Here is a 26,774-nt window from a genome sequence, read left to right as displayed (position 1 = left end):
GAAGTTGCAACAAATAATTTATCCTAAGCGGACACGCAAATAATACGTGTAGGCTACACATTATTCCTTCTTACGACATGTGAAGCGCAACATTATTTAATTACACTTTAAATCGTGTTTCTGATGGGTTTGAAATAAGTAAGCATTTTTACATGCATAGCAATTTTAAATTAATATTTTTATTTATTTATTTATATATATATTTTTTTACAATATTTAATAAAATATCTCGTATAGGCTATTGGCTAAGTTAAGAATCATCAAGCTAGGGCATGTATGCTATTTAGTTTCGTAATTTATTTTCACAATACATGTTACATTAAAGCATATATGCTTGTTTTAGATTTGCGTGTCGTCTGTTTAGTTTATTTTCTCGTGTGCTGGAATAGGCAACTCTCGTTATAAATAAAATTTGAATTTTGAGTTAAAATCTGCAGCATAATGTATGTGCGGGTGTCGTTTTATTAGGAGTGCATTCTTATTTCAACGTAAGGACAATAATCATAGGCAGCATTTCAATGTCTTGAGTTTTCTTTTAAAATTTTGTTTTTAACACAATGGTGTTGTAATAAAGTATTTTGAATGGTTTAGCGTTTTGTTATTACAGTCAGATCATTTAATTTATATTAGTATTACGTCAGGTTTATTCCCTTTCTCCAAATCTACAAAATACCTTGGGAAAGAGTGATCACAACAACTGAATATGTTTAGTATAAAGTTAGGTTGAAAACTCGACAGTTTAGCAGTAAACTGACAATAATCCTCACATGTAATCACTTAAACAGAATGCACATAAACCTCAAAAGGGTAATGTGATAACTGCAATTAATTTATTTTGATGACTAAAAGATTAAAAAGGCACAGGCAGCCCCATATTCCCAGAGATGTCATCCGTGCCTCCTGGTGTGGGGAGAGCAGGCGGGACCCACGTGTGGTGTTTTGGTGGTCCCGTTTCACCTTGTGTTTTGGGGCGAAAGAATTACTTCCAGGGCATATCAGTCAGTTTCCTCACAACCCCAACCCCCCTCCTCATTCCCTCCATACGCACTCTCCTCGCGGGTTGATGTGTTTGTGAGTGAGAGAGTGTGAGTTGGGGGTGGGGGAGGTTGGGGTCTTCAATGATCTTTTTGGCTTGCTCTTTGAAAGGGGAGAACACACATTCAAGTTTTGAAAAAAATCAGAAAAATTGTTCAAGTGAAACAAAAGCGTTATTTCTTTATTGTCATTTTTTGTTAATAGAAACATTTTTTTCGTTTAAACATTTATAATGTTGCAAGTTAAATAGCTTGTTTTTCATCAAGACTGATAACTATCAAGCGGTGTACAATTAATCTATTTTGCTTGGAGACAAAACGCGGAGTAAGTAGGCTACACATCTATATAATACATGAAACATGAACCTTTATGTATATGCAACTTCTTGAAACGTAAATCTTTTCAAAAATGTCTTAAATGCCAATTGGTTCTTTTATTTTATTTTTTATTTGCAAGTATCTATATGTTTATTTGGTCATTTTACCAGCTTACATGTCATGCTAATAATACAATAATAAAAATGTCTACTTAGTCTTGGAAACCTGCAAAGTCATTCCTGTTTAACTAATGACGTTACAGTTTTATCCAGCTGGCAAATATGCGTGTTCATTTTTGGAAAATAGAAGTGTGTTCCTACTAAGGTGTGTTCTCTAATATATACATACAAATCACTATTTGTGCTTTTGTTAACTTTTTGTTTTGGGTGTAGGAAATGTTAATTTCTAGCATTATTGCAATACTTATTATTGTCCTTCGATTAGTTCCTAGAGTAGGATTCTCATTAATGAAATGTGTTTAAAAAAATACAATAAAAATAACTCATGATCATTTTTGTGTTTGCACGGATGTATCATGTTTGGAGAGAGAGAGAAAAAAAAACATTTGAATTATCTGAACAAATTTACTTAGATATTTGCATGTTTTACATGTTTTGTCATTTTATCACAAATGTCTTTAATACATTCACGTGTTTTGCAGACACATTTAACTGGTTTTGAGAAGTAATCTGCAAGTCATCTGATATATTTTTATCAGTCAAAATACAACCAAAAGCACATTCTATTTATGATTCCAGTAGACACTCTTTTTTCTCTGAATGATCTTATTATAATCTCATAATCACTTAGATCATCTCTTGCTGCATTGAGACAACATAGCATGAAGGTTATTTTTCATCCCCCTGTGAGCAAAACTTAATTACGAGTAATTATCCAGGATGACTGGACCAATATCCTTATCAGTGATGCTTCCAATCTGGAGAAAATGTATTTGTCCAAATGTTTGTTTGCTTTACAGCCAATTTTATATTTGTAAAATATAATTCTCATTGTGGAATTTCAACCTTGCAAATGTCCTTTGAATCTGGACCTGATTAAACCCCCGTGAAACATTAATAAAGATTGACATTCTTACTGTAATGATTGTCACTTTTAACACAATTATTAGGTCAGTTTGAGCAAAATCTAAATGTAGACATGTTACAAGTATTTTTTTTATAACAGAATGAGGAACAAAACACTTTAAAAAAAAACATATTTTTGTCATTTTATTCTTTTCAGTAGTTATAACTGGCATTTAGTCATGGACTAGCCACACAAATCTCTGGAATGATAAACAAAAAGAATGAAACATTTGATATGTATGATATGTTCTGACTTAATTGCTTAAAAATTGCTTAAGACTTACTTTTTACTTGTTATTTCAAACTTCAAGCATGTGTTCTGTAGTAAATTGCATATGCACAATTCCAAATGAAGATATTTGTTGGTTCTTGCTGAGAGTGCTGTCAGGTATCATATGCCATGATTTTCCATCCTGTCACAAATGTTTCTTCTCCAGGTAATGTCATGGAAACATTTGAGATACTCATAACTTTTACAAGTTAGAAACAAGATCTGACACAATAATAATAATAACAATGATTTAAGTTGAACATGTTACTAAAATGTCTTATTTTAACAGTTTGAAAAATTACATAAGAAGAAGATATTATATAAAAACAAAACAATACATTTGTTATGAATGGTTTGTCAACATTCCAAAACGTCTTTTAATTATACAGTTAGTATCTTTTGAATATTCTTATTTTACACCACATTGTCAAGTACCAAAATACCATCAAATGTTGTGTATACCAAACATTTTGTATATAAAAGACTGCTTTATCTTAATTTTCATTGAGAAAGCAATGCAGACCAAATAGGAATAGGGTAACAAAATGAGAAGATGTGAAAATGACATTGCCCCTCATAATTCCCATCTTCTTTCATGTTTGTTTATTTTCAGAACTTCGTGGTTTGGCTTCTTTCAGAATGATAGTGATAATGTGGTATTCTGACATTTTGGTTTTAGATTGATTTTACACTACCCTGAAATGCTTTGCAGCACCACAGAAACCCGGTGACACTTCCCCACCTCCTTCTTAACTTGCTTTTCAAACATTATGAATAGAAAAAGAATTGGTTCCAAAAGTGAACATTCTACTGCACTACACAGTGAAAAGTTCAGTGTTAAATCAACTCTTAAAGAGTACATATGGTCCCTATTTGTACGCTGATGGAGTTGAATCAACACTGGACATTTTACTGTGTGCCCGCTCTGAAAATTAGGCTTGATTATCTTGGAAGGTGGCAAACTTGACCAATATTGACAGAAAAAATTAGAAACACTCTAATAAACTGACAGGGATTATGCAGAGGACCATCTGCATATGTTTATACGTAGCTAGCAGTCTAATCCCAAACATTTTCTGGTGTCATCCAAATTTGGCTCTGCTGGACTCTATGTCCATTTCATCCAACTGGCCTGGGAAACAGATTCCATTTGATGTGTTGTCTTTAAAAAGATGGTGATTTAGGTTACTAGGATGGTGATAAACCGGTTATGTGAAAAAAGAGAGAGAGAAACTGAGAGACTCATCGCATAAAATTCTTGTACTGCACTTCTTTAAAAAGAAGAGCAAGATTTGGATTTTACCATACTGAAGTAGTCATTCATTACCCCTGTTCTCTTCATTGTTTGGTTATTTGTTGAGTGTGTGTGTGTGTGTGTGTGGGGGGGGGGGGGGGGGGGGGGGGACGTGTGTGCATTTGTCCGTGTCTGTACATGCACACTGTAAGAAATATTTCATTTGTTTCTAAAAACTGAACAAAACGCTTTCGCAAGAGTCCAAGGATCAATGCATCTACCTGATGATCTTCGCTTTCTAACAAAATACCTTGTCCTGTTCATGTCTGTTGCCTTCCCATACTATCAATTTATTTGATGATATTGTACTCTTAAAGTCAATGTACTTTATAACTATATACATTATGCCTCAAGATCTACTCGCATCATCCTTATTGATGACATAATTTCCAAGGACCAACACTTTTTCTCACTCATGTATTTTCCTTCTTTCACTCTTTTCTTTGCTCTGTTTGTCACTGAACTTGCTCTGTTTGTCACTCTGTGTGTGTGTGTGTGTGTGTGTGTGTGTAAATTGGGAGAAAGCATTTAAGTCACTGTGCATATACAGATAGATCAAAAACATTGGGCGTAATGGACAGCCATTCAAAGTGCATACATATATCTGATAGGCAAATTAGTCCCTAACAGTACATCAAGAAGGGTTTGGGCACAGAATGAGTAGAAGCCCATGCTAAAAGCCTTCTTTGCCTCGTTCAGTCAGTACATGTGTAGCCTGGAAGTACACTGGCACACTTTCCCTGACTAATATTCCTAACTAATTTAAAGGGATGAACTCATAAGCATTTGTACAGCACTAATGTTGTAGATAGAAGATACACATAAGGGTGTGTGGAGGGTGAGACCAAGATGAGAGTGTGAAGGTGCACAGGATGGGCGGGGAAGAGAGAAGTTAGTGAAAGGAATAAGGAAAGAGAGGTAGTGTTGGTAATGTGGGTATCATATGTGCGTCAGTCAGTGCAGAGAGTCTGTTGTCAGCTGATAAGGCCAATGGGCGGACCGGCGGTTGCCATGCAGACCAAGGGGGGGGGGGGGGGGGGGGGGCATACATGTGCTCATGTGTTGTCTGACTGTGTCCCCCTGTGACCATAGGCCAGTAGGTTTAGGCTAAATCTACTGATGAAATGTCTTTTAGAAATCATTTCAAGTAGTTCCTTCTTTGGTTATTATGATCACAAATAAAAAATACAAAGAAATTGCAGAAAAAGTGAAGTAACATCTAACTTATGGTACAGACAATAATTAACATTCACTTGTAATGCTTTGTGCTTTCATGCTTTTGAGTGCTTGTTTCCTCCAGCTGTTTGAGGTGATTGGGTAGGGAAAGATAGCAGTGATGGGAAGACTGTAAATAAAAACCAAAATAAAAATGTCTATGAACCAATTAAAAGGATGGCTTCTTAAAAGAGCTTAGAACTTTTTTTTATCTCTCAAGTGAAAGGATTAACAGTCCGCTATGTCTACAGCCTGGTAGCAATTGACCAGGAATCAGCAGACCCAATTCTAGCAAGAGTTAACGTACTTCATAAAGTATTCCATATGGCTGTAGCTAAGTGAACTTGATCACAGGGAAGGCAGGCTGAAGAGAGGAAAATAACCTGACTGGGGGTTGGGTTCTGGGGGGGTCTACCTACCAGGGTGATGTATGTTTTCATGAGTCTGCTTCCAGTTAACGTTGAGTGGAATGGTGTGTCAGTTTGATCTCGGTCTTCTGTTCTTCTATGCAAATGATTTCTGTTGTGAAACAGCTCTGCAGTTCATTTGCATGCAATTTAGTTCATATTTTCTCCCATTCACTGTGCCTCTGATCAACCTTATCATAGTCATAGCACAGCACAATGATAATTACTGTAATAAATACTAATCAAGTTATTTTCGCAACAGTGAGGTTAAATAAGGCACCACAGACATCTGTATAACTCCCTGTTGAACTAACGCCACGACATGCGCTTATACAGGCGTGCACACATGCATGAATACACACATGCAGGTCTTGATTCAAACAAACAGCGAATGTCCCTTTTTGTTCAAAAACAAATATAGAAGAATTATGCTTTGTTGATAGTCACACATTAGTTAGACAGTATGTGTTTGATATTCACTGAAAATGTGTAAGACTGTGTTTAGGATGTCTTAAATGATTTACAAGTTAAGTTCAGTTCTTTTAAGATTAAATTGAGACAGTAATCTTATATTAATTTTATTGTTGTTCCTAAGATAAAAGCATAATTTCAGTCTAAGTTATCATTACATTGTTACTCTTTTATTAGTAACCAATTAAGGTTAAATATCAGTTCAGGGCATACCTAGGACTGAAACTCTCAGCTTAAACCTGCTGACCACAAATACACTTCTGGAGCCATTATTCTTCCTCTCTCTCTTTCTCTCTCAGCCCATCTGAGTTAAAAACAGGTGTCTAGATGCAAATAATTTAGTAACTACAATCAGGAATGACTAAACAGTTTTTGTTAGGATGAGGCTAAAATATTCAATGGTTAAATCATATTTTAGACCTTCATTTTAAATAAAAAAGTTTGAGTGTGGATCTTTCCTGACTGTAGTGACTATTCTTGTCCTCACTTCAGCCCATTTCCAGCCTCACTCTTTTCCTGGTAGTGACCCACTGCAGATGTGCAGATCACCAGCTTCTCATCACCCACCAGCACTGAGCCTGCAAATAAAAGCTAGGGTCTGGGTGGAGGTGGGGATAGTGAGGGCACATTGCACACACATGTGCCTTTAATGACGGATTTAATAGCAGTGCTTTGGATTGACTGTTAGCCTCACTTAATTTAGCTCCTCTCATTATAATAACATTTGTTAGCTCCATCTGAGCTCAAGAAACTAAATAAACCCAAACTCACATTTTATTCTTATTCCGTTGTGTTGTTAGCATTGTCTCTATTGAAGAATATAATACTTAAAGTTAGATATGACAACTTGGTTGCATTAGCTTGCTCTAGCAATAAACTAAACGTTGTGCAATACATACACTGTGTCCACTTGCTTTGCTTTGCTTTTGCAATACCCAAAAGCATCACAATGTTAAGGAATATTGTATTAAACAAAGTTATTTGTTCTTTAATGCGAATCTGTATATTACGACTTATTCTAGACATGATTCCGTGGATGAATAAAGGCCAAATTTATGCTTCAATAAACTAACTGAATCAGTGTATTAATTAGTCAATATCACATGTAGGCCAACATGGTAAGCGCCATACAATATTGTAATTATGCGCCAACATTCTGCAATATAATTTTTCAATATTGCCTTCCTGTAGTCGAGTGGTTTACTGCGAACATGTGTCATCAATTCAGACCAATTAACGCACACACGAATTACTTCTGCGCAAATAATAGGTTTTAAAGACTAAACGAATCACAGCTTTCTTTGGTTAGCAATTAGTGTTTCATCAAGAATGATTGCACAGTAGGCTATTTTCAATTCTGTACTGAAAAAAAGTTATCACCCTCCTCTACCTACAACGCGCATACGAGTCCAAAATCAACGGTCGCAGATGGTGAGGTTTACCAGCTCCAGCGTATGTTGAAAAAAACACACTTAGATGACGACATATGCTCTAAAGAGACAACAGTAGTATAAATAGCTATTGAAAATGAGTCTCCACTTACATAGTTCTGCAGCTATTGGTTGCAGACTATTACTCCACGAAAAATGGAAACAATTATCAAGGAATAAATTACTGAAATATAATTTGACTGTATGAACAGTAAGCTATTCACTATTTCATATCATTTTAAGTTACTGCAATGCGTGTTTATTTTCTAGCCACCGTAGAAAAGGTGTCTGTGTGTGTGTTTGTGTGTGTGTGTGTGTGAATAGGATCAGTAGGATTCCTTCACAGCATTGCATGAGTTAAGTTTCGAGAGTGGACCAAATGCATTGTGGGCTATTGGATGAATTGTAATGGCGGCGAAAACGAAGGGCTTGAATCTTTTCTTGCTTTTTTGGTTACATTTGTTGCTTGCGCCTTCGTTATTATTTTGCAATGCAGTAAAGCTAGTGTGGGATGAAAATGGATACATACTGTATTGTCCTTGCATGGGTAACGTAGCGACATTTTTGTTTATTGTGACAAGGTATCTTATAGTATACATATTGCGTTTCGCCTTTTAGCATGCTAAAATGGTACTTTTCCCACTCCGTTTTACTCGTGTACGCTGTTGCATGTCTAGCTATTTAGCTAATAATTCTTCTAGTTTCTATTTTTCTTTGTCGTAGCTGGTACAGAACAAAAGTCTCTGCGCATCCTCTAGTCAAAGTGTATTTTCTATAACAACATGTTCTGATTATTCCGCTGCCATTTTGCGATTTCCTTTCATTTTTTAGGTCGATTTGGGAACCAGGCAGATCACTTCTTGGGATCATTAGCCTTTGCAAAAATGCTGAATCGAACACTTGCAGTTCCTCCCTGGATCGTTTACCGACATCATGCGCCCCCCTATACAAATGTAAGCATGCCACTATTTGCAGTAACTGCTGTATTACTCTCAGTATTACTCTCTTCGCCTGTTCTCCAGTGTGAAAATTCAGGAATGAAACAAGATTAGCTTCCATCTCTTTTGCATTATTTTGCTGCTCATGGAGCACAACACCGATCTAGTTAATATGCAGGTATCGTTTGCCCACACCCCTTGAGGTGTATAATAGCTTTTTAAGAGATTATATATTAAATACATTCCACCATATGATCTAGACTTAGATTGTCTGCCCTGGCTTTGTATGCATATGTAATACATATGCGCTGCAGTCAATTTGATATCTAATGTAGCCCGCAAATTGTGTGTTTTCCTATACTGCATGTCATGAGGACCCCTGGTCTCTTTGTCTGATTTACTGTAGTATTTTCATACAGAAATCTGAGGAATGTTATTTGGGGAACAGTACTTAAAACACAAAAGATACACATGTCTCAGTTCCATTTTCCCCCCCCAATACAGATGCATGTTCCCTACAGGGAGTTCTTTCAGTTGGAGGCTTTGGCGCAGTACCACCGGGTCGTGAGTCTGGAAGACTTCATGGAACAACTAGCCCACACTCACTGGCCTCAGGGAGTCAGGGTGGCCTACTGCTTTGAGACAGCTGCCCATCGCAGTGCTGACAAGAAGACCTGTCCCATGAAGGTGAGGGGCGTACTGGGGTGTATCTGGAACAGGAGAAACAAGAATCACAATCATGACTGCAGCAACAACTCTGACCTGGTTGAGTGGTGAAGGTCAAATGAGGGCTGTTTATATGCTAGTGATCTATGAGTAAATAGTTGGTTACATTTGATTTATCAATATTTAAATCTTATACATAATGGTCTAGGCTGAATGTGAATTGAGACATTTCTCTCCTGCATTGTAGCTCCTTTGAAAAAGGCTTTGCTGAATGGTCTGGCTCTGTGCTGGTATTTTATTAATAGTCAAAACATAAGCGATTGCAGATTATAGATTTTGTGTGCTCATTGCTTTCTTGATATTAACACCTGCATTTCACCCATCTGAACTCTTTCGGCATACTTGGAAAAAAAATTTAAATGCTGTCAATTTTAGTTGGCACCTTGCAACTGCAGTGTGTCACATGCTATCCCAATAACCACCCTCATATCTGATTACTTGCCCTTGCAGATTTTTAGTAATGACAATTGCTCGGTTATTTTCAGGATGGAAATCCTTTTGGTCCATTTTGGGACCACTTTGGTGTGGAGTTTGACAGGTCTGTGCTTTTTGGGAGCATATCTTTCAGTGCCTACTATCAGCCACACTGGATAAAGAAGTAAGTGTGCTTCATGCGATGAGAAATAACATCCCTCAGCTTATGTGAAAATCTGGTGTCTGTTCTCATTTTGACATTGACTCTGGTTATCAGGTACCCTGTTTATTATAATATCTAATGTTAAATTTATAGACCCTTGGACCATATATGGAGATAAATATTTGAATTCTCTAATTAATTGTAAACAAACTTTGTGTGCACAATTGGCACAACTAGCCAAAATTAAAGGTTAAATAGGTAAATAAATACATAAATGGGTAGGCAATTGCAGGTCACTAGGCATATACATGTCACACCTGCTAATGCTAATGTTCTAGACCTGAGTATACCACTGTGCATAGCATGATTAAAATCATATTGTACTTAAGACTGAATTAGTGTATCACATATTGGGATTGCAGGTATGTCATTCACCCAGTTAAGACTTGGCAGGAGATGCTCCATACCTATACAGTACAAAGAGTTTGGCTCTTTTCAGGGTTTCCTACAGAAATAACCACAGTGACCAAGAATATTCATTTCTCTACCTTTTGACATCTTGGAAATATGCTATATTAAGATACAACTTATGTCCACACAAAGCACCAAACTTTGGTTACTTTGCATCTTCCTCCTCTTTCTTTTCCCTCCGATTTTGTCATCACAAATGCTCTAGTTCCACAATCAATAATTTGTCATAATCAATAATCTGATCAATGCAGTTCAATCAAAGTAGCCAGTTGCAGGATGCTCTGCTATACAGGAAAAATTGACATATAAGGAAGTGCACATGATGTTATTTCAGCCAGTGGAATACATTTTTATCAACTTTGTGGTCGCCATCTTTGTTTTGTGTAGAAGCTTGCTTGCTTGCTAGCTAATAATTGCCAAAAACCTCCTCCCTCTGCCCTTAGGTTTCCCCCCTCAGAGCACCCTGTCCTGGCTCTTCCAGGGGCCCCAGCCCAGTTTCCTGTGCTGGAGGAGCATGTTGGCCTGCAGCAGTACGTGGTGTGGGCAGAAGGGATAGTGCAGCAGGGGGAGCAGCACATCCAGGATCTATTGATCAGGCCCTACTTGGGCATCCACCTGAGGATCGGTTCTGACTGGGTGAGCCCTGAAAGTATGAGGTGTATTGAAAAAAACGTCAGTTAGGCCGACTGGGGAAAGGAGGGCTTGGTTTTTACAGAATGTTTCACAGCAGTTACTAAGATATCCACTTAGTCTGTTGGTGTAATACTTGCTGAAGTTGGAAAGAACATTGCTCAGCCAACCAAAATGGAGCACAGCTCCAAATGCTCAAGTAGTAAAGAGTTGATGAGAGATTGCCTGGGGCTTCTTAAAAATTGCTTTCTAATTTGCACCTAGAGGTTGGGCATGTCCGCCAGAGTCTTGGAGAAACAGTTGTTCAAGCGTGGCATTGTAAAAGCTCTGTTGTTATTGGGGAAACTGGGCCCTGCACATTGTAATGGAAGGATGAATGGAAGGCATTCTGACAATGGAAAAAATGTGTGCTTATCTTATTTTGGCATATTATATATACTTCTTATTTTTTAAGATTATTATTCTTATGTTTTCTTCTCACACCTTGGCTCTGATTTCTGTTTTCTGTTTGAAGTTGTTAATTCAGTGAAAAATAAGCTATATGTATGATGTATTTTCAGCAAAAAAGTGTATGCTTTCTTTTTCTCTTGCTTGGTAGTTCTGGTCCTGTTTTCTGAAATGCCTGCTTACCTTCTCCTATCAGCAAAACGCATGTAAGCTGCTGCAGAATGGGGAGACGGGGCCTCACTTCATGGCATCTCCCCAGTGCGTGGGTTACAACCGTCAGAACGCCCTGCCCCTCACAATGACAATGTGCCTGCCAGATCTGGCGGAGATCCGCCGCGCGGTTAAGCTCTGGGTCAAGAAGACCAAAGCCCGCTCTGTCTACATCGCCACCGATTCTCAGTCCCACAGTGGTGAAATCCAGAAGCTCTTCAATGGCAATGTGAGCTGTCTCTCTTCATTAGCATTTTAGAATATTAAATACAGTATTCTGTATTTTTAAATTCAAAAAGTCTAGATAACTTTGGTCATGTCGTTTAGTTTATAGTTTTTTAGCCGTCTTGTTGCTAAAACACCCTTGGTATTTTAGCTAATTCAATTCACCCTATTTCTATTTTAGCATTCAGTGAGAATGCAGCGTGTTCATGGAAGTATATTAATGGCTTACTTCAACTTAAATGGCTGCAGACTGCTGTTTTTCTCCTATGACATTCTTGGGTATGATCAGATGTCAGGGAATTGAGAGCATGTCGTTTAGGTTGCAGCCATATGAAGTAAGGTGTAATTCTTGCTCAACATTTAGACTATGAATACTGTCAAACTGAGTGCCCTTGTCTTTTCTCGTCTGCACAGGTGAAAGTAGTTAGCCTACAGCCAGATACAGCGCAAGTTGACCTGTACATTCTGGGCCAATCAGACCATTTCATTGGGAACTGTGCTTCCTCCTTTTCCGCTTTTGTGAAGAGAGAACGCGATGTCCGTGGCCGACCCTCGTCATTCTTTGGCATGGACTACCCTGGGAAGAAGAAGGATGAACTTTAAAAGATCTCGTTATGGAGGTCTGAGTTTTAACAACCGTTGAGGAAAGATGCTGGTCAGTTTGTTTACTGAGACTGAAGTACCTGTAGACTGGATAAAAGAATAGCACTTGTAGACAGGTAGTTTTTTGGCGTTTTATAATGAAAGCACAGGAATATTTTCAAGGTAATTTGGATGCCTGGTGTACTCATCCTTTAAAAGGACAGTCTGTATTACATTATTATTATGAAAGCTCAAAACTAGTGTGCAGAAACATTTTACAGTTTGAGTGTAGATATGCAGCCTGTATGCTTACGCAAACCAGCTGGAATCAAGGGGTTTCTAATTTCCACAATACAGTCTTTGCTATATATATTGCAATTTGCATACCAGTCAAGGTGAAGGGAGCTCAGGTCGCTTCATTAAGTCCCACTGCCCCTGTATAATGTTGCCTGATCTCATGTGCTGTGACTTTTAGAAGGGCCACCCTTCATGTGTATGATATACAGTAAAGGGAACATGGGTGGGGTGGGGTCATAGGGGGGAGCAGGACCCTTCTTTTTTCCAGGAGCTGGAAACTGACACACGTTCATGCGCAGTAACTGATCCTGGCAGATACTAATTATAGGGGTGGTCCTGTCAGTCTTGCTTGCCTGTAACTGGCTGGCTAATGGTGTTAGGTGAAGAATTACTTAACTGGTTAGTCACTGGAGCTCTTCAGCAGGATGAGCGTTTTTCAAGCCCTTTGCCATACTTGCAGGCCAAACATCAAATGACATAAAAGCTTAAAACCAAAGTGGCTAAACTCTGTGCAACCCTTTTTATGCTGATAATTTCTTTGTCTTTATCTGGATAATGTGGGGGAAAACATTTGCCCTTTTTTGTAATCCAGTTATGATTTCAACCTGGAAAAGGATGGAGATGCTGAGCCCCCTCTTTTGGCTACTGCTTGCATAATGCATATCCAGAGAATAAGACCCAAGACCAAGCTATGTAACTGAAATACATCTGCACTCATGTCTGCTCTAGTTTTAATTGAACCTGTTTCTTCATTATCAAGGAAATTCTTGGGTTTAACAGGCAAAATGCTTCTCGCCATTTTACATAAGTGCAGTTGGGATATAATACCTGGGGCCACAGTAAACATACTCCACTACTTTTGGCCACTGAGCCACTTTTCCCCTCTGATTTACATCGTTGAATAATATTCTGCAACATTTTGCTGGTTTGACTTGCCTCTAATGTATAGGGCTACAACATGCTTTGCTCAGGTTAACAAATGTATTGTGATATAAAGTTGTAAAGACAAGATCGTTGATATCGTGGGCTTGAAGTGGGGGTGTTTGATTCAAATATTGAATGACATGTCAATGGAACCACAGAGGTGGTTTGTTAATAAACCAAACCCATGGTTGAACATAAGATTTGAGTAAAAACACATTTACATTAATTTTCCTCAGTGCCCTTTGCTTTGTTTTGTGTATTTGTGCGATACCCTACAAATACTACAGTTCAGTGGTGCAATTTACTGAGTGATCTCAAAAGCTCCATCTGCTTGGTATGTTGAGTTATAACCAAAGTTTAACAAGCTCCAGGTATGTGATTTTTTTCCGTTGGTCTAATATAATTTTTAATATGATGATCATAATCAGGGACCAATCTAAAGTGTTGTCCCCCTTGATACTTGTGTGCATTGTTTCAGACTGTTTTGATGTGTACTCTGACATTTTTGGGTGTTTTCTAGTAATTGTAAAGCAGTATTAATTGTTCATTGTGCTGTTTACATATCATTCCCTTCCACTGCCTGATGCTTTAATGTACCTATTTATATATGGTATATTTTTGACATTATTTGGTGAAATTAAAATTTATGGATTACTGCATGTCAGGGTGCCCAGCAAGGGTTGATCCGTTTTAGTATTTTGTGCCAATTTATGCTCTTAATTATTAAATCAATCATATCTTGATCTGACATTTGTATAAGCACCGACTACAACCTCAAGACTCCTGATGAATCATAAATATTCTACTGTGCTCAAGTACAGTAGTGCACCAGTGTAGTAATTTATGGAACTGTCATAAAACTAAAACTAAGGTAATTGGTTGGAACAAAATCCAAAACGTGGAACTGAGTTGTGCACCCCTGCTGTATATAAGTTATATATATGTGCACCTAGTTTGCGGTCAGAACCAAATCATTTTGAATACTAGAAATAAAAGTTACACTTTTAATAAAATTACTCCTTCCATCGTACCCAACTAATGTATTAATACATTAATGCATAATACATGTACGTGCACATTTTTAACAGTGCTTGAATGAATCTGCACGGATTAAGTGACGCGCACCGTAGCAGTTTATGCTCTCTGCTATTCGCTCCTGGCTCTGCTGTTCAATGTTGACTCTCCAGAATGATTTAGCTGGCCCCAGCTCGCCTGTCTATTCCATCCGGGATACAGTAACTACAGCAGGGATGAAGCTCGGTGTAGTAATGGCTGACGACGGAGCCGGGCAGTCTGGTGCTGATAGAACCTAGCTAGATATGTCTTATTCAGGTAAGTGTATTATTCACAAGTATTTTTCAGATTTCATGGTACGATATTCCATTATTCTTATTCACTGTGCTGTGTGGTTTTAGAGATTCAGACAACGGATGCAAATGAGCTTGCACTAGCTAGTTAGCCAGCTACCTTGTTAGCTAGCACTAGACACCTAGCTAGCTAACGTTGTTCACCCAAATTCCATCTTGAAAGGGATTTGTTTTTGCCGTTGCTAGGCCGCCCATACAAGGTTACAGAGAAATAGAGACTGTCCAGATTGTTTATATCACCTAACTGCTTCTCTTTGATTCTTTGTAAACCAGCCTTTAAAAACTTAGTTTGTAGCGAGTTACTGTTCTACTCCTAAAGTTAGTTACCCACAGTTTGTTTAATGTTTAATAAAACAATTTAGCTGAAGGTTGCAAGCTAAATGACAATCGTGGCCACATAGGCTAGCTAGATGAATAGCAGATAGATTTGCTAGCCAGCGTTGTATCGGAGATAGCTCATACCACCAAAAATTAATTGGGCAAACATTGGCGTTGATTGAAAACCCGAGTGCAATAAATGCTAGCCATTTCGATAATTTTTGCTTGATATGATCGCGAGCCAACTTCGCTACTCTATTACTCGGTTGCTAATAAGCTATTTCCAGCTATCAAACTTGCTATATTGTTAACGTTAGCTGGTTGCATTTCAAAAACTTATGTTTATTGTGTGTTTAACGTTACCGTGTGTCAATAACGGTTGCTATGTCTAACGTTGACAAACAAACGTTAAGTGGCTAAACTTAGCTGGATGTGCACATAGCGATTGTTCGTTAGCTTTCCAGCTCGTGATAAATTTAACAAGTTTTGTGTGAGGTTATGTTTGCTACTCTTTCCCATACAAGGAATAGCTGTGCTAAACGTTGACGAAGCTCGATTACTGCTGGTCTATAGCATAGCACAGAAATTTCTCAGTGTGCAGAAAGGTGCACTAACTTGATAATTACCCGGAGATGACTAACCATCCGTGAGCAATATGCTTACCTACGTGACATGGCACTTATTCTAAACGACAACGATTCAGTTTGATTAGACGCTGTTTAATCAGTTTTGAAGCAGTCGTGGACGTTTAAAAATTTAGCTCCCAGTTATCAGCTGACAGGGAGGTAGCTAACAACTTGATCAAGACCAGACTAGCTAGTTGGATACCGTTCGGTATGATGTTGCCAACAAGCGAATGGAGATTTCATTCTGGCATAAGATCACACGTGTGATTGGAATTTCCTTACATGAACATTGTAATGATGATGTAACAATCACTGCTGGTAATTCAAAGCAATGGAGCTCGAGGACACTGACTTAGAATTTTGAAAACAACATTTCGATAAACCTAATTTTCAAAGGATTAAATTCACGACGTTAGTGATGCTGTTGCAGATGGCTAGTTCGTTCCACCGCCTGGTTGAAAGCGCTAGTTAATGCTGATAAATTTGGTTTAACGTAAGTCAGATTAGTATACTGGTTTGTTAAATAATTAGCTGGCTCAGACTTTGCTTTACAGTCGTATTTCAGCTCATTTCAGCGTGGCAGTGTATGCGTTCATATTTGGTCCTCTTTGTCTTGCTTTAGGCTCAGGAAGGCTAACATACTGTTAAATGCATTGACTCTGTTTCAGAATGGCACCTGTCATTGTTACAATTGAATTTCAGTAACAACATGTAAGTAATTCAATTATTTGTATGTTTATTTTTAGGCTTTGATGGGAATACAACAGTGTGAATATAAGCAGCACATAAAACAGAGCTAAGCAGTGTAAAACACTCACAATGTCTAAAAGCAAGAGCTCAGAGTCTGTGAAAGTGGTTGTGCGCTGCAGACCTATGAATGAAAAAGAGAAGGCGGCTAACTTTGGGAGAGTAGTGTCTGTGGATGTGAAGCTGGGACAGGTGGCTGTGAAGAACCCTCGGGGTACAGCCCATGAGCACCCTAAGGTGTTCACCTTTGACTCGGTTTATGACTCAAACTCAAAGCAGGTAGATCTTTACGATGAAACCTTCAGGCCACTGGTGGATTCTGTCTTGCTGGGGTTCAATGGCACCATTTTCGCATACGGTCAGACGGGCACTGGAAAGACCTACACCATGGAAGGTGTGCGCAATGATCCGGAGAGGAGAGGCGTAATCCCCAACTCCTTTGAGCATATTTTCACGCACATATCTCGCTCTCAGAACCAGCAATACCTGGTGAGAGCATCGTACTTGGAGATCTACCAGGAAGAGATCAGAGACCTGCTCTCCAAGGATCAGGCCAGGCGGCTGGAGTTGAAGGAAAGGCCTGACACTGGCGTGTATGTCAAGGATCTGTCCTCCTTTGTCACCAAGAGTGTAAAGGAGATTGAGCATGTCATGAATGTTGGGAACCAGAACCGGTCGGTCGGATCAACAAACATGAATGAGCACAGCTCCCGCTCCCATGCCATTTTCGTCATCACCATTGAGTGCAGTGAGCTGGGCCTGGATGGGGAGAACCACATACGGGTAGGCAAGCTTAACCTGGTTGACCTGGCAGGTAGCGAAAGACAATCTAAAACTGGGGCCCAGGGGGAACGTCTGAAGGAGGCCACCAAAATTAACCTGTCCCTCTCTGCTCTTGGCAATGTCATCTCTGCACTCGTGGATGGAAAGAGCACCCATATCCCCTACCGAGACTCAAAGCTTACTCGACTCCTGCAGGACTCCTTAGGTGGCAATGCCAGGACTGTAATGGTGGCCAACATAGGCCCTGCCTCATATAATGTGGAGGAGACGCTGACTACCCTGCGTTATTCAAACCGAGCAAAAAACATCAAGAACAAGCCCCGTGTCAATGAGGACCCCAAGGATGCTCTCCTCCGGGAGTTCCAAGAGGAGATTGCCCGCCTAAAGGAGCAGCTCGAGAAACGCTCAGGAAAGAGGAGTCAAAGTAAGGGGAGAAAACGGAGGCCCGGGGAAGGTGGGGACGAGCTGGCGGAGGGAGACGAGGATGGCGAAGAGGAAGGTGATGGCGATGAACAGGCAGAGGGAGATGAGAAGGAGGATGCGGATTATTGGCGGGAGCAGCAGGAAAAGCTGGAGAAGGAGAGGAAGGCCATCATGGAGGATCACAGCCTGGTGGCAGAGGAGAAACTGAAGCTGCTGAGGGAGAAGGAAAAGAAGATGGATGACCTCAAGAGGGAACGGGAGGCTGGGGAAATGCTGGCTGCCAAAGTCAAGGTAAAGCAGTTGCTTACAGGTATCATCTTATCATCATATGCATAATATTTGCTGGTTATATATTACTTAATTTTCTTTAGGTAGTCACCTCTGAAGTGACAGTGCTCATTGTCCACATCATTCTTGTACTTCAGATTCCTATTGTGATGTTTGATATGTTCACTGAGTGTTTACTGTATGCATGAATCTCAGTACTTTGTCTTCCTCTTCCTTCTTTTTATGCACTAGGCCATGGAGAGCAAGCTTCTCGTTGGAGGAAAAAACATTGTCGATCACACCAATGAACAGCAGAAGATACTGGAACAGAAACGACAGGAAATTGCTGAACAGGTATGATGGAATAAAGAAAAACTTGACAGGGAAAAAATGGATACTGTGTGACCTATGGACATGTCCATTTTCATCATTCAGTGTTGGGTAATAGGACAGTTTAAAGGGGGGACATGGCTGTAGGTGTGGATTGTCTGAGAACAGAAAAAAATATTTGAGAACATATGTCTGTCTGTTAGTTCATATATCCTTTATGCTTCTTAATCTTAACTACAAAGGGAGGTGTATATTAGTATTCACCAGCTGATGACCTTTTTCCACCCTCCCATCTTCTCCATGCCTGCACAGAAACGCAGGGAGCGGGAGATGCAGCAGCAGATGGAGTCCCGGGACGAGGAGACACTGGAGCTGAAGGAGACTTATAGCTCCCTCCAGCAGGAAGTGGACATTAAAACCAAAAAACTGAAAAAGGTGTGTGTGCTTACATGATTGAGCTTGCGAGTGATCATGTTGCGGTCAGGATGCTACTCATTAACCCCTCCTTTTATTCCCCTTTTCTCCTGCCCTCCAGCTGTTTGCTAAACTGCAGGCTGTGAAAGCAGAGATCCACGATGTCCAGGAGATGCACATCAAGGAGAGGCAGGAGCTGGAGCAGACGCAGAACGAGCTGACCCGGGAACTTAAACTCAAGTACAAAGCCCCCCACCCCCCACCCCCCACCCCCCATGCCCCGTTCATTATTCTTTAGAATCGTATAGACTGTGACTGCTCTGTCCTTGCTCAGCCTGACATAATCATAATGCATGTCTGAAGCTTTGCTGTGTTTCGTCAGCACTGACTGGATTCAGTCAGGATTTATTGTATTAAATTGTCCTTGCCCACCCCATTAAAATCCAGCATTGGTATGTAATGCCATTGTTTGTATTGTAGGCACCTTATCATTGAGAACTTCATTCCAATGGAGGAGAAAAACAAAATAATGAATCGAACATTCTTGGATGAGGAGGATGACCACTGGAAGCTACGACCCATTACCCGCCTTGAGGAGTAAGGATCGAGTCCGCTTCCTGTGCCCATTGTGTTGGCTTTAGGTTAGCTCAGAAGAAAGCTTGCTTTATTTATATATGTATGTAGATGGAGTGTGTAAAAAAAAAAAAAAATATATATATGTGGTCAACTCCTGTTGCTAGGTTCTTTTCCGACAGGCGGATTCCAGTGAACTAGCTGGTCACTTACTGGCGGCAAGCCATGGCATTCTAGTGGGAGAAAAAATGTTTATTGTATTAGCAGCAGAAGAAGAAAAAAGGAAGACATCAGTTTATCATGCTCTTCATCTGATGGCTTGCTAGCCAACTATAGGTCCCTGATTAGCTTGCTAGTGTGAATGGCAAGCTTGCTTGCTAGCTGGGTGACTAGCTAGCCAGCTAGTTAAATAACAAGCGCTAAATCATTTCATGCCAGCAACTCCCATTTTTGAATCTTTTGCCAGCAAATCGGCAGGTCAGGAAAGCAAGTCTGGTAAGAATTTTAGATGGTTGAGTCAAAATTTTAAGATTGCAATGATAGAGTAAGGACGTTTGTTTCAACTTACTATTGCTAATATCCCTATTCCCTTCCAATCAATAGCTGCAGGCAGTTTTCAGGTAGAGAACAGCATTCATTTCAGAAGAGAGAAAGAGTAGGATCAGACAGACAGACAGTTACTGCATATCCAGAGAGTGCATTCTACTGGTGGGGTCTTCTGAGAGCCTGTACGACAGCCATCTTCAGCTCCTGCTTGTTGTTGTGGGCTAGTTACCTCAAGTTTTCTCTTCAGCAAATTACATTCAAGTTCAGTTCGGTGAATGACGTAGCCAGTCAATAATTTTTTGTGTTTATGGCTTTGAAAAACTCCTTTGTTGCTTTAGCAGTATGTTTGGGATCATTGTCTTGCTGTGGAATGAAGCACCGCCAATGAGTTTGGAGGCATTTGGTTGAGCTTGAGCAGATGAGATGCTTCTGTATACTTCAGAATTCATTCTGCTGTTACTACCAGCAGTTACATCATCAATGAAGACAAGTGAACTAGTATCTTGGACAGTTCGTTTTGGCCTCCACGCTTTGCTCTTGCCATCACCCTGATACAAGTGAATCTTGGCCTCTTCTGTCCACCAGACCTTGTTCCAGCTCTTTTGGGTAATTTGTTGCAGACTGTATACTGGCCATCCTGTTTTTGTGGCTAAATGGTTTGCATCTTGCAGTGTAGCCTCAAGCCTTTGTAATTGCTGAGCTCATGACTGCTTTCTTTATTCTTAATAATGTTCCAAATAGTTGATTTTGGTAAACCTTAGGTTTGGACTGTGTCTCTTGACTGTGTTTTCTAAATTCTCAGCCTAATAATGGCTTTCTTGACTTCAATGGCACAACTCTGGTTCTCACATTGACACCAATAACACTCCAAAGGCAATCAAAAGACTAGAATCAAGGCTAGATACTGAAAGCATCCATAGTCAATCAGATCTGACCTATCTGTTCCCATATCTTTTCTCATCCTCTTTTTTCAGTGACCAGCAGATGATGACTCGGCCTGTGTCTGCTATAGGCTACAAGCGGCCCCTGAGCCAGCATGCCCGTTCAAACATGATGATGCGACCGGATGTGAGATACAGGGTATGCCTTCACCAGCCCCAATTAACATTAGCCGTGGTACTCTGGTCATCTTTTCCCTCTGTTTAGAAGAGATACACTGAACTGTTACAGTTCTTCATGTAGTACCTATCTTTTTCTCCATCTTTGCTGCTGTCCTTGAGCTACTGTCCTCCCTGTTTGGATTTCATCGTGTCTCACTCATAATGCTGTCTATAGAGCTGTTAAAGTCCCTCTCCTGTCTCATTTCTCCAGGCTGAGAACATCCTACTCCTGGAACTGGACCTGCCTACAAGGACTACCAAGGAGTATGAGGAGCCCGTCATTGCACCCAAAGTAGCCGCGGCGTTGGAAGACGCCCTGCGAGATGAGGACGAGATCCAGGTGGACGCCTCTAACTTCCACAGTAGCCTCCCCATCCCCCCAGGTGCCATTGTCGGCGCCACCAAAAAGCCAAAGTCCAGGTGAGATGCCCAGCAGCAGTACCTACTTCACTGTAAAACGCAATAAGTTCAGCTTATTCAAAAGATGGGAGGAAACCCGCTGCCTTTATTTGAGTAAAGCCACTCAAAATATTTCATTTTACGAAGTATGAATTGCAATTTCATTTCATGAAGGTTAATGAAGTTAGCCTAACACAAATCAAAGTTTCTAAGATAGTTAGGTTAATGCAGAACTGAGAAAGCAGCCTAGAAATACACTAGACTGTTCATAGGCTCGTTGTTTCTGCTTTCAGTTCATACTTTCATTTGTCTGTCTCTAGAGTGAGCTAATGGTATCGCTGGTAGAATTCATTCAGCACGCAGTTTTTTATTTTTTATTTTTACCTCAACCCAGTGGCCGGCCTAAGACTGGAAAAAAGGTGAGCACCCCAACCTCTGCAACAAGCCCTTCCAGCTCAGGACACCCCCTCTACCCACAGTCCCGTGGGCTTGTCCCCAAGTGAAGCCCTGGCCCTCTGGTCTCTGGACGAGTCGGTGGAAGGTGTGCTGGACAGCGTGGGAGAAGACGTGCTGGTATGCGCACTACAATTTAGTGAACAGTGCAGCCGACTCTCACAGTGTAAGAGGAACCTCCAGCTTTTCATCTTGTGGCCATTACTTATTTTACCTCCTAAACATGTTTCCATGGACCACAGTGACTAAATACAACTGACATTAAATATGGCTAATATTCTGGTTTAAAAAAACAACTCCCAAAACTGCATTTACAGTTGTTCTCTCTCCTAATTGGTGTCACAGACAACGTAGACCAAGTGTCTTGTCTGCTGTTCTGCAATTCGGATGTCATCTGCTCTCCTGCACTGTCTGCTTTTATACCATCTGAATCTTAATTTTGCCATTCTGTGTTCTTATTCGCAAAGAACGGAACATGGTCTTGTCCCCAGTAAACAGACAGCACCCTGAATTTGTCCATCTTCATCCCCTGAGGTTCTTTGAAGTATGCTGAAGTAATTTTCTCTTGATGAGGAAAGTGGCAGCATTCAGGGCAGGAGCTGCTTTATTATACATGGTAGCCCCGCACACATTTAGATATGTGGCTCTGCATTTTGTTTTTCTGTGGGTTTCAAGTTATTTTTCCATTTGAGGAAAAGGAGTATGTGTGCTTGCATGGGGGTTTCCATTCAACTCCTTCAAATCTGAATTCCAGTTTTTTTTGTTCTCAACACGAGTCAAACTGTCATGAGAAATCGTAGGGTGAACGTTCATCTGTGTGGTGAACTGCAGAGCACCCTTTGTATAGGTGTGTTTTACCACCCAAAACTGTAGATTCAGGAGAACTAGAGCACTTTCTGGGCAGTTGTGGGTCAGAATAACTCCACTGCGTACATCCAGACTTCTGGTTGCCTTAGACTCATCCCTGGCCCTCAGGTCACCATGCAGTAAGCTTGGTAATGTCAGGAGGTCACAATGGAAAGAAACGGGAGGAAATAGTTAAGGCTACAGTTTTATCACTGGAATCATGGATCCTACATATTTGAGATGCCTGTGAAACCTTGAAATTGTGAACAAAAGCAAAACGTGAAAAAACGGTAAAAATAAACACAGCTTGCTTCATTGCGTATGCATAAAGTAAAAAAATCTTTGCTGCTACAATTGAATTATGAAACATAGCCGAATTGCAGCTCACCAAACTAGGTTGGCTACTGATTGTACATGCCCTGTCAGCCATGGTTCCTCTTCTGCCTATGGCTGTACTTCCAAGGGAATCATCTGCTATATGCGTCCACTCCTTGTGAATCCCCAGCTCACTTCAGTTAAAAATCTGCACCTGTTGTCAGCTCTGTTTAACAGCTGATCAGCTTGCTATAATCATGTGGGGGGAGAGAGAGAAACAAAAAAGATCAAAAACATGTTGTCTCTAAATGGCAACACTACACCATTTATGCTGTCAATAAACTTGTGCATCCAAAAATTTGCCCTCATTTAAGTGTCCATTATATTACGCTGTCTCTGAAAGTGACTCTCAAAGTATTACACATTCGAATTACAACTTTTTTTTTTCTTGTATCGTCGTTGCATCAAGTATATCGTAATAATAACAATAATGCTGGAATAGCTGATTGCATGGCTCCCAAGATATTTTAAAGTGAAGGAAGGGTGATTTGCCTCAGCATCAGTTTGTGGCACCCATAGTCTGTATTGGCATGGCTTATTACATCTTACATTTTTGGATTATTGCATTTCCTGACAAAAAGATTATTTGTGAAATCATAAATCTTGGTTATTTATAGTTTTTTTTTAAACAGATGAAATGACCTGGTTTCTCAAGGCACGCAAATGAGTTACCACACAGAAAACAAATGAACAACGCACACATTTAGCTGATCCTACCCTGACACGGGACCAACAGTCAGGTGGCTGATTGACGTCTGATTTTGGCTTTGTGCTTTCACTGTGATGTGACAATGTCATCCAACACTCCCCACAACTGGCTGTTGTGGCTTGCCTGTGTTAAAGAGACCCCCTAAACATGAAAAATAGATTTGTTTAGATTTATTTTATAATTTCATTTTTTATTTAGATTTTTTTGCCTGGGGCTTGGTTCTTGGATATGTATAAAGCCCAGTTGACTCGTGCATTTTTGTAATGCTGCCTCTAAACCTTCTTACCCTCTAGGGTAGTGCCACTGCTTGCTGCTACTATACGTTAATATTCCTCCAGTAAGGTACAGTGTAAATGTTTATAAGAAGTTACCAATAGATTATCCTGAATTAATTTTACCGTTGTATTAAAACAATGGATAAAAAAAGAAATAAAAATAAAATTCTAGAAAACACTTGAAATTTTAAGTCTTAACTCCTCCCCAAGTTTATCTTTTATATGGCATCTACTTTTTTATTGTAGTTTTCTCTTGGAATAGAATTTATTTGGAATTTATATAATTTAAAGTTATGTAAAATTATTTTGTGTATATTTTGAATTTCAGAAATATTTTATAAATGCTCGCAATATGAAACATTGTCTTTTTATTTCACATAGCTTTACTTTAAAAAGTGTACCAGATATTTTAGGATGGTACTCAAATGCTTGAACTGACTGTTGTATGATATTGTCCTTGAGCTGCCCTAACAAGGAAGGTTGTGAATGAACACTTCCAACAGTTAGATTGGATCAGTACTGTGTGTGTGTATGTGTGTGTGTGTGTGTGTGTGCACTTGGTGGCAAAATGTTGTTCAAAATATATGGAGAAATCCCCCCCACAGCATGATTATTTAGCAACAATAATATAATTAACTGGTAAATAAATGTTTAACTTGTGTTAAATGATGAACCCTGGCCTATGATGAACAATGCTATGGCATGATTACACAAGTTCATGAAACAATATAAATGAGTAACCATGTTAAACTAGTATATTTTCAAATGCTACTGTAACACTTTGTCCTGGCTTGTTATATCCACTGAACATACAGTCTGTGGTTGTGCGTGTGAGTGACAGGGAGGAGGCAGAGTGAGATTATCCACAATGATTCTGTCACCGTGTATGAAATGTCTGTCTTTTTACCTTTTTTCTGAATTAAAGAAAAATATCAAAGAATGACGTTAATGAAGGTTACTGTCAAGACAAATAATGGGCTTTAAAATGTTGTTAGTAAAAGGTGTATTTGTTTACGTTTGTGCTTACATAGTTTGAGGTAGATATTGTGCAGTCCTGCAGCTGAACACTGATGGATTCAAAATGAACCTAAATGGGATACACTTGCCCTGAACAAGGCTGTGTGCAAATCAAAAAGTATAAACAACACACCTGACTGTGAAATTGAGTCAATATTATTAATGATTTCAACTGCTGGAGCTAGTGTGTTCTGGACAAAAAACCAGGCAAGTTCTCTCAGATTACAAAGGATTTTATTTTCAAGTTGAGGTGTCCACTGAAATACATCATTTTTTATTTTGTCCAGGGGTTACACTCATAAAGATTCAAACTAGTTTCCACCCACAAATATTTTGAAACTTGCACAGTGTATGTGCAAAGCTATCATCTGGATACAACAGCAGATGAAGTATTGTGTTGAATACATATTTTACAACTAAGCACCAATTGCTATTGCAACCACTGGTATGCAGTGATAAGCTGCATACAATTTATGAGGCATTGCTGCATTCATGTAGTGCAATATAATCTGTGGCAGGCAGGTGGCAGTAATGTACATAAAGTTTGTCAATGTGAAATATGTTCAGTGGCACACGCCTGACAGTTCATTGAAAGGAGGTGTTTTCTTGTGAAGCTGAGCTTATTTTTGGGTCATGTCGTGACACTATACATTATTTTCCCCCGTCTGATTTTTGTGTTGATTTGCTTGTATTCCAAGAAGTTAACTAGCTTGAAATCTCTGCCTGTATTAAATACCCAGACCTCGGAGTAACACAAATTTTGTGTGTAACCCAAAGACGCATACATTTTATTTTAAATTCCAGCTGCCTTGTAATGCATAATCTTTATTGTTTTAAAGATATCCTGGGATGGTTCAGAGTCTCAAGAAAAGCATTATTTCACTGTAAATGTGCAAGTGCTGAAATGGGTTGTGGAAAGGACAAGCAGAGCAGATCCGTAGTTAGCTACATTAGAGGATATGGGTGCACACCAGAAACACAAAACAGATTTTACTCCAAGGATATAGTACAAAGATGGCACGCAATTTCAAAGCAATGGTCTAAGAAGCTAGTGCTAAAAACAAATATACCATTTCTTTCTTTAGGGGATTCAGAAACGTAGTCTAGATTTGAGTATTGCAGTATTTTTTGAGTGTGACAATCTAGTTATAAACCATCACCCTTGAAAAAAGTCAAAATGTACATTATATGTGCATGATTTTAAGTAATGTGACTTCCATAATGAAAGTAAAATCACATAATTCTATGGAAATACTTGCATCAACAGGGAGGCAAGATGGTATTCCTTGAGTATTCTAGATTTGGTTTAACTGATGTTTCATTAATCAAAATTCTCCCAGTAATGGTGGATACCAAGATGGGGAAATACTATGCTATGTTGGTAAAACGGAAGACCTAGTTAGAATTTTTGTAAAAATGTAACCTGTAAAATATCTCCCAAAATAGTACTTAAAATATATCAATTTCATGGGCTTTAATTTGACATCAAGATATACTTTCTTTACCTCTTTTACAGTGGAGGTGTTCACCTAGCAGTTCTTTAACTGTTGTAAGGTGAGAAGCCAAAAGGAACTGTGTACTTGCCCATCTGATTCCATTCATCGCCATGAAAGATGTGGCTGGTGTCATACCAAAGGCCGCACAGATTTAACCT

General features: G+C 39.5%; 2 protein-coding genes across 5 annotated transcripts; both read left to right on the top strand.

Moving 5' to 3' along the window:
- Positions 1-1,107: 1,107 nt before the first annotated feature.
- On the top strand, positions 1,108-14,300 carry pofut1 (protein O-fucosyltransferase 1). 3 transcript variants are annotated; one of them, XM_035383218.1, is made up of 7 exons: positions 1,108-1,359; positions 8,357-8,478; positions 8,968-9,150; positions 9,675-9,787; positions 10,681-10,873; positions 11,511-11,753; positions 12,164-14,300. In XM_035383218.1, the coding sequence occupies exons 2-7, from the start codon at positions 8,410-8,412 to the stop codon at positions 12,350-12,352; spliced, it is 990 nt and encodes a 329-aa protein (XP_035239109.1). In that variant the 5' UTR covers positions 1,108-1,359; positions 8,357-8,409; the 3' UTR covers positions 12,353-14,300. The 3 variants fall into 3 exon arrangements, with proteins under 3 accessions (XP_035239109.1, XP_035239108.1, XP_035239107.1); XM_035383217.1 differs by lacking the exon at positions 1,108-1,359 and adding an exon at positions 7,668-7,736; XM_035383216.1 differs by lacking the exon at positions 1,108-1,359 and adding an exon at positions 7,901-8,072.
- Positions 14,301-14,715: 415 nt separating this feature from the next.
- On the top strand, positions 14,716-25,043 carry kif3b (kinesin family member 3B). 2 transcript variants are annotated; one of them, XM_035382646.1, is made up of 9 exons: positions 14,716-14,884; positions 16,610-18,107; positions 18,336-18,437; positions 18,726-18,848; positions 18,949-19,067; positions 19,308-19,424; positions 20,921-21,026; positions 21,258-21,466; positions 21,840-25,043. In XM_035382646.1, the coding sequence occupies exons 2-9, from the start codon at positions 16,683-16,685 to the stop codon at positions 21,946-21,948; spliced, it is 2,310 nt and encodes a 769-aa protein (XP_035238537.1). In that variant the 5' UTR covers positions 14,716-14,884; positions 16,610-16,682; the 3' UTR covers positions 21,949-25,043. The 2 variants fall into 2 exon arrangements, with proteins under 2 accessions (XP_035238537.1, XP_035238538.1); XM_035382647.1 differs by lacking the exon at positions 14,716-14,884 and adding an exon at positions 16,109-16,181.
- The last annotated feature ends 1,731 nt before the right edge of the window (positions 25,044-26,774 follow it).

This window comes from Anguilla anguilla, chromosome 11 (genome assembly GCF_013347855.1).
Source record: "Anguilla anguilla isolate fAngAng1 chromosome 11, fAngAng1.pri, whole genome shotgun sequence".
Taxonomy (NCBI): domain Eukaryota; kingdom Metazoa; phylum Chordata; class Actinopteri; order Anguilliformes; family Anguillidae; genus Anguilla; species Anguilla anguilla.
Note: the sequence above shows the minus strand (reverse complement) of the source record. Positions and strands in the feature narration are given on the sequence as shown.